This window comes from Ranitomeya variabilis, chromosome 1, assembly GCF_051348905.1.
Source record: "Ranitomeya variabilis isolate aRanVar5 chromosome 1, aRanVar5.hap1, whole genome shotgun sequence".
NCBI lineage: Eukaryota > Metazoa > Chordata > Amphibia > Anura > Dendrobatidae > Ranitomeya > Ranitomeya variabilis.
In genome coordinates, this window is record NC_135232.1 from 1,106,577,843 (window position 1) to 1,106,592,300 (window position 14,458).

Consider the following 14,458-nt stretch of genomic DNA (forward strand, 5'->3'; position numbering starts at 1 on the left):
TACCTGGAATTTGCATTAGGCAGTATTATGCATTATGACATGCCAGAAAGTAGGTAAGATGTTTGTGATAACAACACAGAATAATTTTGTAAATTTAGAAAGACATTGTAATTCATTTAACAAAGTCTCACATCCAGGGAATTTTCTGGTTCAGGTGATTTCTGTATAGTGGTAAGAGTCAGATTCCCCTTTTATCTGAAGATAAAAAGAAGTCCCTGAATATTTCCAAACTTAAAGGAAACACCTGGATCTAAAAATCCGCCTGGAAAAGTGAGCGGATTTTATGACTTTGATTTTGGGCTATAAAGAATGAATCATAGAACTTTATTCTCTTCACCAAGTGATTATTACATTTTTGCCTATTATATATATTATTGTTTCCAATATGATATTGAACAACAATATTAAAATATAGAAGTAAAAGTTATATATTAATAATTGAATTGTAAACCTTGTAACAATTGCACATGAGCCGTAACACTAAATGAAATAAAATTGCTTTCCTGCTGCTTCTCACCAATATACTTTTTTTCATTGCAGCAAACATTGCAAGTTGCAACCCATAGACACCACATGACAGCCCAAAACCACTGCAGAATTTTATATATTTCTTTTTTGCGGCACATATATGACATGGGATACGGCAGATGCAAATACCACTGGGGTCTTTTTTCACAGGCAAATTTGTGTGCATTATGAGTATGTATTGATGTTACAAGTCAATTGGGGCTCGTTTAAAGGAAGTACAAGCAGCAATTAAAAGGATTCTGCGAGAATGTAATAAAATGGCCCCTGTCACTTAATTCAAACAGCAGCCCGTCCCAGTCGTATGACAAAACAGTCTGCAGTCTGAAGAAACACAGCTCTCGAGACCCGTGTCTCAATGTCTCAGCTGACAGAGGAGCTATGTAGTAAGCACACATATCTCCATGAGTAGAAGAGAAGGGCTGCAACAGGAAAAAAAAATCTTCTCCATATCTTGCCTCACATGGTGGTCTGAGGCTGTAGAAAACGGACTGATTATTTTGATCAGAATTCGATCAGAGTTTGGTCAAAGTGTGGTCTGAGTATCATCAACTTTTACTGTATGTCAAGAACAAAAAAATTAAGTTTCTCCACCTTTTCCTTTCTGACAGTCCGGGAAAATCAGATCAAACGTGTTTTGATTTTCTTCACAGAACAATAGACCTGAATTACCGATTTTTATCTGACACTAGGATCAAAATCAGACAGGTCTCCATGATCTTCTTTGGACCACTCACACTGTGAAAAATCACTGACGTGAATGGCCCCATAGACTATCACAGGTGCAAGTGCTATTCATGAAAACCACGGATTGCACTCATATGAGACTATTGAACGTGTGCATGAACCTGTATGCTCAGTCAGCCAAGAAGAAGATTTATTTCTTCTCATGTCACAGCCTTTCTCTTCGACTCATGGAGGTATATGTGCTTATGATAAAAATCCTCTGTCACTTGAGACACAGGTCGTGGGAGCTGTGTTTTATTCAGACTGAAGCCCGTCCTGACATGTGAGTGGACAGGCTACCATTTGAATTATATGGTCCATATCATTACATTCTTGGAGAACCCCTTTATTAGCCTCTTTCCATCCCGCACAGTTTGCATGTTGTCATCAGTACATTCCCTGTTTAATCTGGGAGATGAGCGGCCATAACACTGATATTTTATGTTACATAAAAGAAGTGAGCCGACATTTGCTCACTCATTGAGTGATCATTTCCAGGTTTCTACAGTCCAATGATTGGGAAAGAGAGATCCTATAAATGCTTATTCAGCATATTATCAGCCCATGTAAAAGTCCCGTTATTGTTTGTGCACTTGTCATTTACATTGAATTCACTAAATCCCGAGTACTTACTGTTGCAGGTGCATTCACTACAGATAAATTATAACCATATAGAAAGGACGATCCCAAAGCACCAACAAGAGCCGCCATTATCAGCCTCCACGTGAATTCCTAGATGCAAATAAAAAAAAAATGTGTCACAAAAAGGGAATTAATATATAAAAAATGCAGCTTATTTTTATATTATATGATGTTTGACTTTATCTGATTATTTTGCAGTTATAGCCACTTAATACTCTCAACGTGAATCAATGGCGGGTACTCTTCTTACACAGACAAAAGATTGTATGATCTTCCCAGCATTTTCTCAATGCAATGAAATTACTTCTAACTCTTCCGAGAGTCTGTGAAGTCTCCCTTTTTTCTTATTGTCTCCCTAAATATATTTGTGTGACTGAAAGCAGGATAATCTAGAAAAATGAAAATAACAATAACATATTGAAATATTACTTCACAGGCCAATAGCGGGAAATTAACATTTCAATGAATGTTTGTTCTGAAAAAAAATATCTTGACAGTTGTTATGGGTCATCAAATAGTTTTAAGATCTTTAATGAGGACCTTTAATTTGTTTTTGTTTTTTTATTTAAACGTAGTACCTCCAACTGATTCTGGAACCGTTTTTGATTTTTCTTCTGTGCCCCTCCATTCCAAAGTTATACCCCCTGGAAATAAAGATGTTATGTGTCCCTCTATTCCAAAGTTATACCCCCTGGAAAGAAAAATGTTATGTGTCCCTCTATTCCAAAGTTATACCCCCTGGAAAGAAAAATGTTATGTGTCCCTCTATTCCAAAGTTATACCCCCTGGAAATAAAGATGTTATGTGTCCCTCCATTCCAATGTTATACCCCCAGGAAATAAAGATGTTATGTGCCCCTCCATTCCAATGTTATACCCCCAGGAAATAAAGATGTTATGTGCCCCTCCATTCCAACGTTATACCCCCAGGAAATAAAGATGTTATGTGCCCCTCCATTCCAACGTTATACCCCCAGGAAATAAAGATGTTATGTGTCCCTCCATTCCAAAGATATTCCCCCTGGAAATAAGAAAGATGTTATGTGCTGTTCTATGTATGTCCTTCATGCTATGTATGTTGTTATATTTTACTCTGCTGCCACCCAATGGCCTTTTTCCGTATGGCAGCTTGTTATTCATTTATTCTTGTGGCATGTCTTTACTTCCGGTTCAGAGGTCAAGTCTTCTCTTCCTCTGGCAGCCATTTCAGTTTCAGTTTCATGCTGTTGTGAGAGGACACGCTTTAACCAGGCTTAGGCAGGCATCAGTCTTTCGACCACACACTCTCTCTTGCTGCTCACACTTGCAGTCATACTTGGTGCTACATCTTACTGTACCTTGTCTCCACCTGCATTTCTGGAGAAAGTACCGTATTACCAGTTATACGCTGTATGTCCGGATTTACAAATAAACAAGTCTGGATTGCACAATCCCTGGTGTGCATCATCTCTCCGGACGCTGAGCAGCATCGGTCCTGTCTGCCCTATAGCGAGGAAATACTGAAGGTACGATTCTCTCTCTCACAACGCTTATTAATCAACTACACCTCCATTCGTCTCATGTGGGGACAGAATAGAAGAAAGACTGCCTTGAAGCCCGGCCAGAATCATCCGTATATCCCTATCCATGTGCCCACGCTCTGCTTGCTCACATACTGCAGCCCTGCTCTGCTAAGAAATCTCCTACAGCATCACCTCAGACCGCATCGTGCATAACGACTCTCTGTATATTATACCACATCGCTGCAGATTGTTGGACTGCAGAACTCCACAATTCTCCAAAAACACCTTGGGAATCTTATCAGGGGGTTGCAACTAAGCTGCACCGTGATTTCCAGCCCCCAATTCAAAAGTTCAGTTTCTTAAAGGGACAGGGCACCTTAAATCAAAATGGCCGAAAAGGACCGTACGCAGTTCCCCAATGCTGAAACAGAGCAAATACAACCCGATACTGTCCATTATGAAGACCGTGAAGCAGAGCCCACTCCCACAGCAGACCCAGATGCACGACCAGTACGCTCCCTCAAGCCAACACTAAAGGTCCTTGAGAATTACCATTCCACAAGGGATGAGTTCAATGATAACCTGGACAACCTATGGGAACGAGTCGCCTCCCTCAAGTCAACCATCCAACACCACAAAGATCATGCAGCAAGTTTACAGGACACTATAAGACAGCTAGATGTGGCCCACAGCAGATACAAGAGACTGTCCGCAAAGTATGCTGCCTTCCTAAAAGACTCTAAAATCGACGAAGCCCTATCAGAGTTAAGCAAGGCGGACGTGAGAGAAAGGGACGCCGCCGTGCAAGACACCAAAGATAAAGCGGAGCTTCGTATCGCCCATCTGCAAGAAACTAGATTGCACAGGTGAGCCTCGTCTAAACACTCTGTTCGGTCATATAAATCATCCTGCTCAAGAACTTCAGCCCTCACCGACAGAATCCTAGAGGCCCGTTTAAACGCAGAGCGGTCCAAACTAAGACGTTCATACACAGAAAAGAAAGCAGAAGCAGAGGCTACAGCAGAAGCAAAGAAAGCAGAAGCAGAAGCTCGAGCAAAGATTCTTCAAACAGAAGCAGAAGCAAAGAAAGCAGAAGCAGAGGCTCGAGCAAAGATTCTTCAAACAGAAGTAGAAACGAAGAAAGCAGAAGCAGACCCTCAAGCAAGGATTCTTCAAACAGAAGTAGAAGTGAAGAAAGCAGAAGCAGCGGCTCAAGCAAGGATTCTTCAAGCAGAAGCAGATGCTAGAGCAAAGAAATGGAGGAAGAAATCGCATTAGCCGAAGTAAAAATACTAGAGCAAGTATTGAAGCATAACTTCGATCTGATTTGCCTGCCACCACAGGAAGAAGACGACCCAGCTGTTCGTACCAGCGACTACGTGCAGAAACAGATTCCTGCAGCGCACATCTTCTCCAGCGACGTTCGACCCAACATTCCGGAAACTTCCAAGTCAGCCCAACCTATGGTGCCAGTATCATCCACAGCCCCTACAGAGACCCAAAACCAACGCCGTGATGCACCCCCTCAGGAGCAGTCATCACCGCAAGACGACCACAAGGCACACTCCAGCCTGCCTCCACGGTTCAAACAGCAGTCATCAGAATCTCCAGAGGTTAAACCACAGCTCAACCCTGCAGCAACATCATTTTACCCGGGAACAATTCACCCTTCCATGCCACACAGCTTATACGCCCGAGGGGCACCACAAGCCAATTCGGTAACAAGGAGTGAAGGATCAGACATGTCTGAGTTTGCCAGGTTCATGGTGAGCAGGGAGCTAATCAGCACTAGCCTCTCAAAATTCGATGACCGTGCATAAAACTACAAAGCCTGGAAAGCAACCTTCAAGGCCACCATTGCTGATCTCAACCTATCCGCAGAGCAGGAGCTCGACCTCATGGTAAAATGGTTGGGTCCCGAATCCACAAACCGTATCAAGAGTCTTAGGACTGTCTATGTGGGGCAAGCTGAAGCAGGTCTCGCAGCTGACTGGCAAAGACTCGAAAGAACCTATGGGAGCACTGAAGCCATAGAAAAGTCCCTATTCAAGAGACTGCAGAATGTTCCAGGGATCAACCTTAAGGAAGCCCACAAGCTTCTGGACTTAAGTGACCTGCTTATGGAGCTGAAACTTGCTAAAAGAGACCCTCGTTTGTCTGGACTGTGCTACCTGGACACTACCCATGGGGTGAACCCAATCGTCTCAAAGCTGCCACATAGTGTGCAAGAGAAGTGGGCAGTATGGGTCTCCAGGTATAAAAGGTCACATGACGTCACCTTTCCTCCATACATTCAGTTCTGCAAGTTCATTGACGAACAAGCCCAAATGAGGAACGACCCTAGCCTTGACTTCCTGGAGTCTAACACTGCAGCTCCAGCAACACCTTCATCAAGGTATGAAAGTGTCGCATATAGACGCAAGGACTCGAGGAACAGTGTAAGCGTCAGAAATAGTGTTGAGCATTCCGATACCGCAAGTATCAGGTATCAGCCGATATTTGCTGTATCGGAATTCCGATACCGAGTTCTGATATTTTTGTGATATCGGAAATCGGAATCGGAAGTTCCCAGTGTATGGTTCCCAGGGTCTGGAGGAGAGGAGACTCTCCTTCAGGCCCTGGGATCCATATTCATGTAAAAAATAAAGAATTAAAATAAAAAATATGGATATACTCACCCCTCCGGCGGCCCCTGGACCTTAGCGATGTAACCGGGAGCCTCCGTTCCTAAGAATGAGGAGTTTAGGACCTGCGATGACGTCGCGGCTTGTGATTGGTCACGTGGGCGGTCACATGAGCGGTCACGTGACCAATCACAAGCCGCGACGTCATCGAAGGTCCTAAACTCCTCATTCTTAGGAACGGAGGCTCCCGGTTACATCGGTAAGGTCCAGGGGCCGCCGGAGGGGTGAGTATATCCATATTTTTTATTTTAATTCTTTATTTTTTACATGAATATGGATCCCAGGGCCTGAAGGAGAGTTTCCTCTCCTTCAGACCCTGGGAACCATCCAGGATAGCTTCCGATACTTGTGTCCCATTGACTTGTATTGGTATCGGGTATCGGTATCGGCGATATACGTACGCTACTTACCTGGTAGCAGTGTTTTTTCAGGAGCACATGACAGCACAACGGGAGAGAGGGAATCCGCCCTTCAGGGACAGGAAACCTACAGATATACCTCTCTCCCACGTCAGTTGGTTCCAGAGCATGAGAGGACCACCTTGGTTAGTAGCACAGATGCAGCATACAATTATGTACATTTTATTATATGAGTGAACATGGAAGAGGAAAAACCACGAAAAAAGTGTTGCATCATCAAAGGAAGAATAGGGCAGGGAATATAAGGGTGCTGTCATGTGCTCCTGAAAAAACACTGCTACCAGGTAAGTAGCGTACGTATTTATTCAGTCGCCATGACAGCACAACGAGAGACTTTCAGAGAAATAAGAAAGATTAGGGAGGGATAACAGCCTCAAGTACCCTTCTCCCAAACATAAGGTCTGAGGAACTACCCAGATCTAACCTGTAGTGCTTAAGAAAGGTAGATGGAGAAGACCATGTGGCCGCCTTACATATGTCTTCTATCGATACTTCTGATCTCTCTGCCCATGAAGATGCTACGGCCCTCGTGGAGTGTGCTTTTATACCTTCTGGAACTTCATTGCCACCTGCCGTATAAGCGAGAGAGATCGCCTCCCTGATCCATCTGGCTAAGGTGTTTTTAGATACTCTAAGACCCTTCCTCACTCCTTGATAAGCTACAAACAAGGAGTTATCTTTTTTCCAATCATTCAAGACAGAAATATATTTAAGGAGGCATCTTCTCACATCTAAGGAATGAAATCTATGTTCCTTATCATTGGTAGGATTAGAGCAAAACGAAGGTAGGACTACCTCTTGTAATCTATGGAATTTTGAAGCAACTTTTGGAAGATAGAGGGGATCAGGTCTCATGATTACTCTATCCTCCCTAAACTGCATGTATGGTGGATGTCTGGAAAGTGTCTGCAGATCACTAACCCTTCTTGCAGATGTGAGTGCAACCAAGAGGGCTGTTTTGATTGAAAGGATTTTTATAGGGATAGTATCGATAGGCTCGAATGGAGCTTGCGTTAAGGCTGAGAGTACCAGATTTAGGTCCCATGGGACTAACTTTTGTTTTATGATTGGTCTGGACCTAGTCACTGCTTTGAAAAACCTAGAAATCCAATGATTGCTGGCCAAGTTAAAATTGTATAGCGCCCCCAGAGCCGATACTTGAACTCTGAGAGTACTTGTGGCCTGGCCCATTTCTAGACCTTTCTGTAAAAATTAAAGAATCTGATTTATACATGGTTTTTGGTCCACCTGAGCCCCTGTACTTGATAGAAATTTTCTCCACACCCTAACATAGATGTTTGTTGTAGCGGGTTTTCTACTCTTAAGGAGTGTATTTATTAGATCCTGAGAGAATCCCTTCCTCCTTAGTAACGACCTCTCAAACTCCACGCCGCTAGATGTAAGTTGGCTACTCGTGGATGGAGGATTGGGCCTTGGGAGAGCAGATCTGGCAATTCTGGAAGAATCCACGGTTGGCAGAGAGACATCTTCCTCAGCCACGGGAACCACGCTCTTTTGGGCCAAAATGGGGCTATTAAGATTACCCGGGCTCTGTCCTCCCGAATCTTTCTCAGAACTGATGGGATTAGGTTTAGAGGGGGGAAGGCATAAGCGAGACTGAAGTGCCATGATATCAGAAAAGCGTCTACAGCATATGAGTTGTCTTTTGGATTTAGGGAGCAGAACTGTTGTAATTTTTTGTTCTCTCTGCTGGCAAAAAGGTCTATTTCTGGACAACCCCACATCTGTATGATCTGCTCGAAGATAGCTGGATTCAGCGACCACTCTTCCTGTCTGAGCATGTTGCGGCTTAGTTAGTCGGCTTTGGTATTGAGACTTCCTTTTAAATGAAGAGCCTTTAGGGAGAGAAGATGTTCTTCGGCCATCTGAAAAATATGATTTGCGACCTTCATTAACGAACTGGATCGCGTACCTCCTTGACGATTAATGTAGGCCACGGTTACCTGGGTGTCCGATAACAGCCTGACATGTCGACCCTGTAGGGGTATAAGGAACCTATTTAAGGCGTGATCTACGGCCAATAGCTCCTTCAGATTGGAGGATGAGTCCTGCTCAGACTGAGACCATAGCCCCTGAACCCAATCCTCCCCTAAGTGAGCTCCCCATCCCTTAGGGCTGGCATCCGTAGTCAATACTCTAGATACATGATTTATCCAAGGAACCCCCCTACGAAGATTTGAAGTGTGTGTCCACCAAACAAGTGAATGCGTAGACTCCGCAGAAAGTGAAAATTTACTATTGAGGTGAGCTCCTAGACGACGGGAATTGTGTAAGACGTCCCATTGTAGTGTTCTGGTGTGGAACTGAGCCCAGAGAACCGCCGGGATGCAAGATGTGAGGGAACCCAAGAGAGACATAGCATTTCTTACAGACACTAAGGGATTGTGAATTGCCCTAGTGACTAGATGTTGAATCTTAGCTACTTTTGAATCCGGCAGGCGACATTCCTGTCGACTAGAGTCTATAACAAACCCCAGAAACTCCTGAGATTTTAGAGGCTGTAGACGCGATTTCTTAAGGTTGATAATCCAGCCTAGCCTGTGCAATGCCCCCATCACCTTCTCTAGCTGGTCCCTGCAATGTGATTCTGAATGACCCACAATTAGTAGATCATCAAGGTATGGAACTATTAATATGTCCTGTTTATGCAGGTGTGCCATAACTTCCACCATAATTTTTGTGAACACCCAGGGTGCGACAGCGACTCCAAAGGGAAGTGCCTGATATTGAAAATGCTCTACCGTGCCGGCAAGTGAAACCGCCACCCTAAGAAATCTTTGATGATCTACATGTATTGGAACATGGTAGTAGGCATCTTTGAGGTCCAAGACGACCATAAAGCAATGGTTAAAGAGTACCGTATTTTTCTGACTATAAGACGCACTTTTTTTCCTCCAAATTTGGGAGGAAAGTGTGGGTGCGTCTTATAGTACGGATATAGCATGTGGGGAGGGGGGCAGCAGCGAGTGGGATCGCAATGATATCCCACTTCAGGATGTCCCCGCTGCCGGAATCAGCTGCTGAGGAAACCACATGGCCCCGCTGATTAAGTGCAGTGAATATTCATTAGCGGCTCCCCGCCCACCGATCAGCTGAGCGGTGAGCGGGGAGCAGCAAATGAATACTGCACTTAAGCAGCGACACACAGTTTCCCCAGCACTGATTCCGGGGAGAATCTGTGTGTCCGTGGGAGGAGGAGGCAGCAGCAGGGGCCAGGAGATCGCTGCATACCTGCCTGTGCTGGACGCTGAGCTGTCTGTGGTGCACAAGCAGGACCTGTGTGATGTCAGAAGTGGGCGGGCTGGAGCATCACATGGCAGCTCAGAGCCCTCCCTCTTCTGACATCATCATAGGTCCTTCAGACTCCCACCTAGAATCTGCAGCTTCCGTGCGCTGTGGAAAGGCTACAAGAGAGAGGGCTCTGTGTGTGCAGCCATGGGATGCTCCAGCTTTTACCTCACCACAGTGGCTGGCTCCCACAATTAAGAGGTTAGTCTTTACAAAACACAATAAAGCACTCTGCCACTCCTTTGGTGAACTATAACTCCCAGCATGTCATAGGATCTGCAGGATATGCTGGGAGTTATAGTTCTCCCATGGGATTTTAAAGCAGCACTCCAGTGTTATTTTGCAGTGCTGGAGTGGTGCTTTCACTATAAGCCCTGTGCCCCCATTCTTATACTCACGCTCCAGCGTCTTCATATAGTACTGTACAGACACCACACTGGTCCTGCAGCTTCCAACATAATAACGTACTATTATATATAATAACACCACATATAATAGTATGTTATTTATGTTATTAAATATTTTACCACACTTTTTTTTTGCTTCAAATATTTTTTTCCCTATTTTCCACCTCTAAAACTGGGTGCGCCTTATAGTCCGAAAAATACGGTAATTTTATTGCTGTTTTAACCGATTCCATCTTGAAGGACGGAACCAACAAGAAATTGTTCAGGCCTTTCAAATTAATAATGGTGCGATATGAGCCGTCTGGCTTCTTGATCAGGAATAGAGGGGAATAGAACCCCCTACCTTCCTCTTCTGTAGGGACCCTGATTAGAACCTTCTTCTGTTGAAGTTCCCGGACCTCTGACTCCAGCGCCAAGTGTTCTGTAGAGGAGGAACGAACAGGTGTCAACATAAACTTGTCCCGAGGAATATGATGAAAGTCGAACCTTAGGCCTTTTTCCACAATGCTCAAAATCCATGGACTGTTCGTGATCTGTACCCAGGCCGGGTAGAAGGCCAAAAGCCTACCCCCCACGTGGTCCGCCCGTCATTGTGGTTTTTTAGAATCTCGTGAAGGATTAAAGATAAATCCTTTACCCCTTCTCCTGTTGCTGTCGTATCTAGTAGACTCCCTGTTAGAATCTCTATATGGCCTTCTGCGGTTAGACCAAGCTCTATTGTAGTCCCGTCTGTGAAAGGGTCTTCCAAGGAAAGGGAAGCATTTTTTATTATCTCCCGCTTTCTCTAAAAGCTCATCTAGGACCGGACCGAATAAATGAGCTCCATCACAGGGAATGCTACACAACTTTGTTCTGGCCTGTAAGTCCCCTGGCCAACATTTTATCCATAGTGCTCTCCGGGCTGCGTTGGATAATGCTGAGGATCTGGCGGCTAATCTGAACGAGTCCGCTGATGCGTCCGAAAGGAAAGCTGCAGCATCCTGGATTATAGGCATAGAGGATAATATTTCAGTCCTGGGAACTTTATCCTTGAGCTGATCTTCAAGGTGACCTAACCACACCATCAAGGACCTAGCCGTACAGGTGGCTGCTATAGCCGGTCTCAAGGATCCAGCCGAAGTCTCCCAGGCCCCTTTAAGGAAGATATCAGCTTTCCTATCTAAAGGGTGTTTTAGGTTCCCCAAATCATCAAAGGGAAGAGATGTTTTCTTGCACGCCTTGGCGACTGCCGCATCTAGCTTCGGGACCTTATCCCATGAGAATGAAGCCTCCTCCTCGAAAGGACATCTCCTTTTAAATGCTGGCGGAAGTGACCCCTTTCTCTCGGGTTTCTTCCACTCTTTTGAGATTAATGTCTTAATTTTGTCCACCACTGGAAAGGCCCTTCGGGACTTCCGCTCTATACCCCTGAACATAACGTCCTGAATAGAGCACTCTGACTGGGTGTCCTCTATCCCCATTGTACTGTTGACTGCTTTAACCAGATGGTTAACTCTATCAAGGGACAAACAGGCTCGACCAGATTCCATTTCCTCAGAGGAGGAAGAAGATGGGAGGTACCCTGAGCTGAGCTCCCCCGAGTCCGAACCCACTTCTGAAATAGGGGATGCCTTCCCAATTTCCGTTATACGAGACCTGGATCTTACAGAACTCCGGACTTCTTGTCTGACCATCTTCCTTATTGTAGAGGTCAGATCAGGAGCCTCTTCCTCTAGCAATTGTTGAACACAGGATTTACACAATCTCTTTACGTGCCCATCCGGAAGCGGCTCCGCACATTCGGCACACTGCCTATGTTTGGCCTTAGTTACACACTTTCTCCCCATATTCGGGGGGTCCTTCGTAGCCGACGAACTTTTACGGCCTGAGGACTTTGATGATCGGGACTCTTTAACTCCACCAGCACGACTATCATTAGAACGTCGCTGGGAGCTCCTCAAAGGCTTTTCTGCCTGAGGCTGCTCTAGTGGCTGCTGTGGCTCACTGCTCTGCGTAGTTCCTTCCGGCGACTCCATGATGGATGGACGGTCAGGAACACGCTGTGGCCCATGTGCATGGCTTAAATCCCCCTGGGTACCGCCCCCAGCCGGGGGTCAGCAGGGAAACACTTCAGGTGTCCGCTGATCGGACCTGCCGATTGGTTCCGGTCCACCGCCCGAGCCGCGTCCTAGTGCCGGAGACCCCGAGGTCCAACCCCTTTCCAAAACGCCGGGAGCCGCCATTAGCCGGGAAGAAATCGCTACCGCGCATGCCCGGCCGCGTCATCCACCCGCGCCGTCCGCTGCGTCATCCGGACACGCCCCTTCCGGTCACGGCCGCGGCGCAGGGAGCAGACGCGTCGGACAAGGACAGCCCCACTCCCCAGCCGATGCTGGCACCAGCGCAGGTGGCGGCAGACCCCAGGCTCCAGCAGACATGGCCCTACGAGAACCTCATACTCACCAGGCGCGGACACCGCAGAAGCCAGCTCATCCACACCAGAGCTGCTTCCTCCTGCTGTCACCTACACGAACAGTCCTCCTGCCGTGTGGTGCCTCCATTCACCTGACCAGGCCGAGGTAGGGGACCCCCGCTACCTGTACCGGTCTGTCAGGAGTGGGACCTTCATTCTTCGACCTTCTTCACGAGGCCAGTCTGAAAAGGTTCCGCTGTCAGGGACAGGAAACCAACTGACGTGGGAGAGAGGTACCGCCCTTTTTATGTCTGTAGGTTTCCTGTCCCTGAATGGCGGATTCCCTCTCTCCCGTTGTGCTGTCATGGCGACTGAATAAATCCGATATTTTTCGGATATCGGCCGATACTATCCGATACCGATACTTTCAAGTATCGGAAGGTATCGCTCAACACTAGTCAGAAAGACTAACCTGCCATCACCTGCAGTACCTGCTGATAAGCAGTACACTATTCCGTCGAGGGATAGGTCTTTCAATCGTGAGTGTCCCATTCACAAAAAACCACACTCACTGAACAAATGTAGAGACTTCAGGTCCAAAACCATGCAGGAGCGCAAGAAAATCCTCAGCGAACTTGGGGTATGTTTCAAGTGCTGCGCTTCATCAGAACACATGGCCAAGGACTGTAAATCTGCCATTAAGTGTGAAGAGTGTCACAGCGACAGACACCCATCAGCCTTGCACCAAGCCTCAGCCACCAGCGATCCAGCAGTCGCAGTTACCTCTAGTCCCGCTACAAGCCATGGCGGGGAGCCACAGAATCACGCCAAGTCCACCACAGCTGTTTCCTGCTCATGCTCAGAGGTATGTGGGGAGAAACAAAGTGCTAAATGCTGTGCCAGGATATGCCTAATCAGAGTTTATCCAGAAGGGCAACCAGAGAAGGCAGTAAAAATGTATGCCATCATTGACGATCAGAGCAATCGATCCCTAGCTGGACCTAAGTTCTTTGAAGCCTTTAGAATCAAGGGACCAGCAACGCCCTACACTCTGAATGCTTGCTCGGGGTGCATAGAGACTAGAGGCAGAAGGGCACAAGGTTTCATTGCTTCTCCTGTCAATGGAGACATAGAAATACCCCTACCTATGCTAATCGAATGCAATCAAATACCAGACCAAAGGGATGAGATCCCTACCCCAGAAGCTGCCTTCCACCAACCACACTTAAGGCACCTAGCCAGCGTTATCCCACCTTTAGACACAGACGCTGAAGTCCTACTTCTGCTCGGCTGAGATAATTTAAGGATACATAAGGTCCGCCAACAGTGTAATGGTCCTGACTACGCCCCTTACGCCCAGAGTCTTGACTTGGGGTGGGTAGTCATAGGAAATGTATGCTTGGACTGTACAGGAGTCCATTCCTTTAAGACCTACGTACGCCGGAACGGGCGCACTACTTTCTGCAAACCATGTCCTCATCACTATGAGGTGAAGGAAAAGCTTCCAGATCCTGTACAGCTGCCTGATGTTATCCCTTCTCCCTATGCAGACGACTTGGGAAGATCGGTGTTTTGTACCACTAAGGATGACAACAAAGTAGCCCCATCTATGGAAGACAAGGCATTCGTCAGGATAATGGACAATGAGTTCGTTAAGGACGAGACCAATCACTGGGTTTTTCCCTTACCCTTCCGAGCTACCAGGGTAAGGCTCCCGAACAATCGTGAACAAGCCTTGTCCAGATTTAACTCTCTCCAGCGCACACTAAGCAATAAACCGGAGATGAAAGAACACATCGTCACCTTTATGGGCAAAATATTCCATAACAACCATGCGGAGCCAGCGCCTCCCT

The 14,458-nt window shown here is 46.2% G+C and overlaps 1 protein-coding gene across 3 annotated transcripts in view; it reads right to left on the reverse strand.

Annotated features, from left to right (window-relative positions):
• Positions 1-14,458, reverse strand: part of SLC2A9 (solute carrier family 2 member 9) — a 466,623-nt gene that overhangs the window by 356,770 nt on the left and 95,395 nt on the right. For all 3 annotated transcript variants that reach the window (XM_077280149.1, XM_077280147.1, XM_077280148.1), the window contains exon 3: positions 1,885-1,983. In XM_077280149.1, the coding sequence (XP_077136264.1) occupies positions 1,885-1,983 (99 nt within the window). The remainder of the gene's footprint in view (positions 1-1,884; positions 1,984-14,458) is intronic.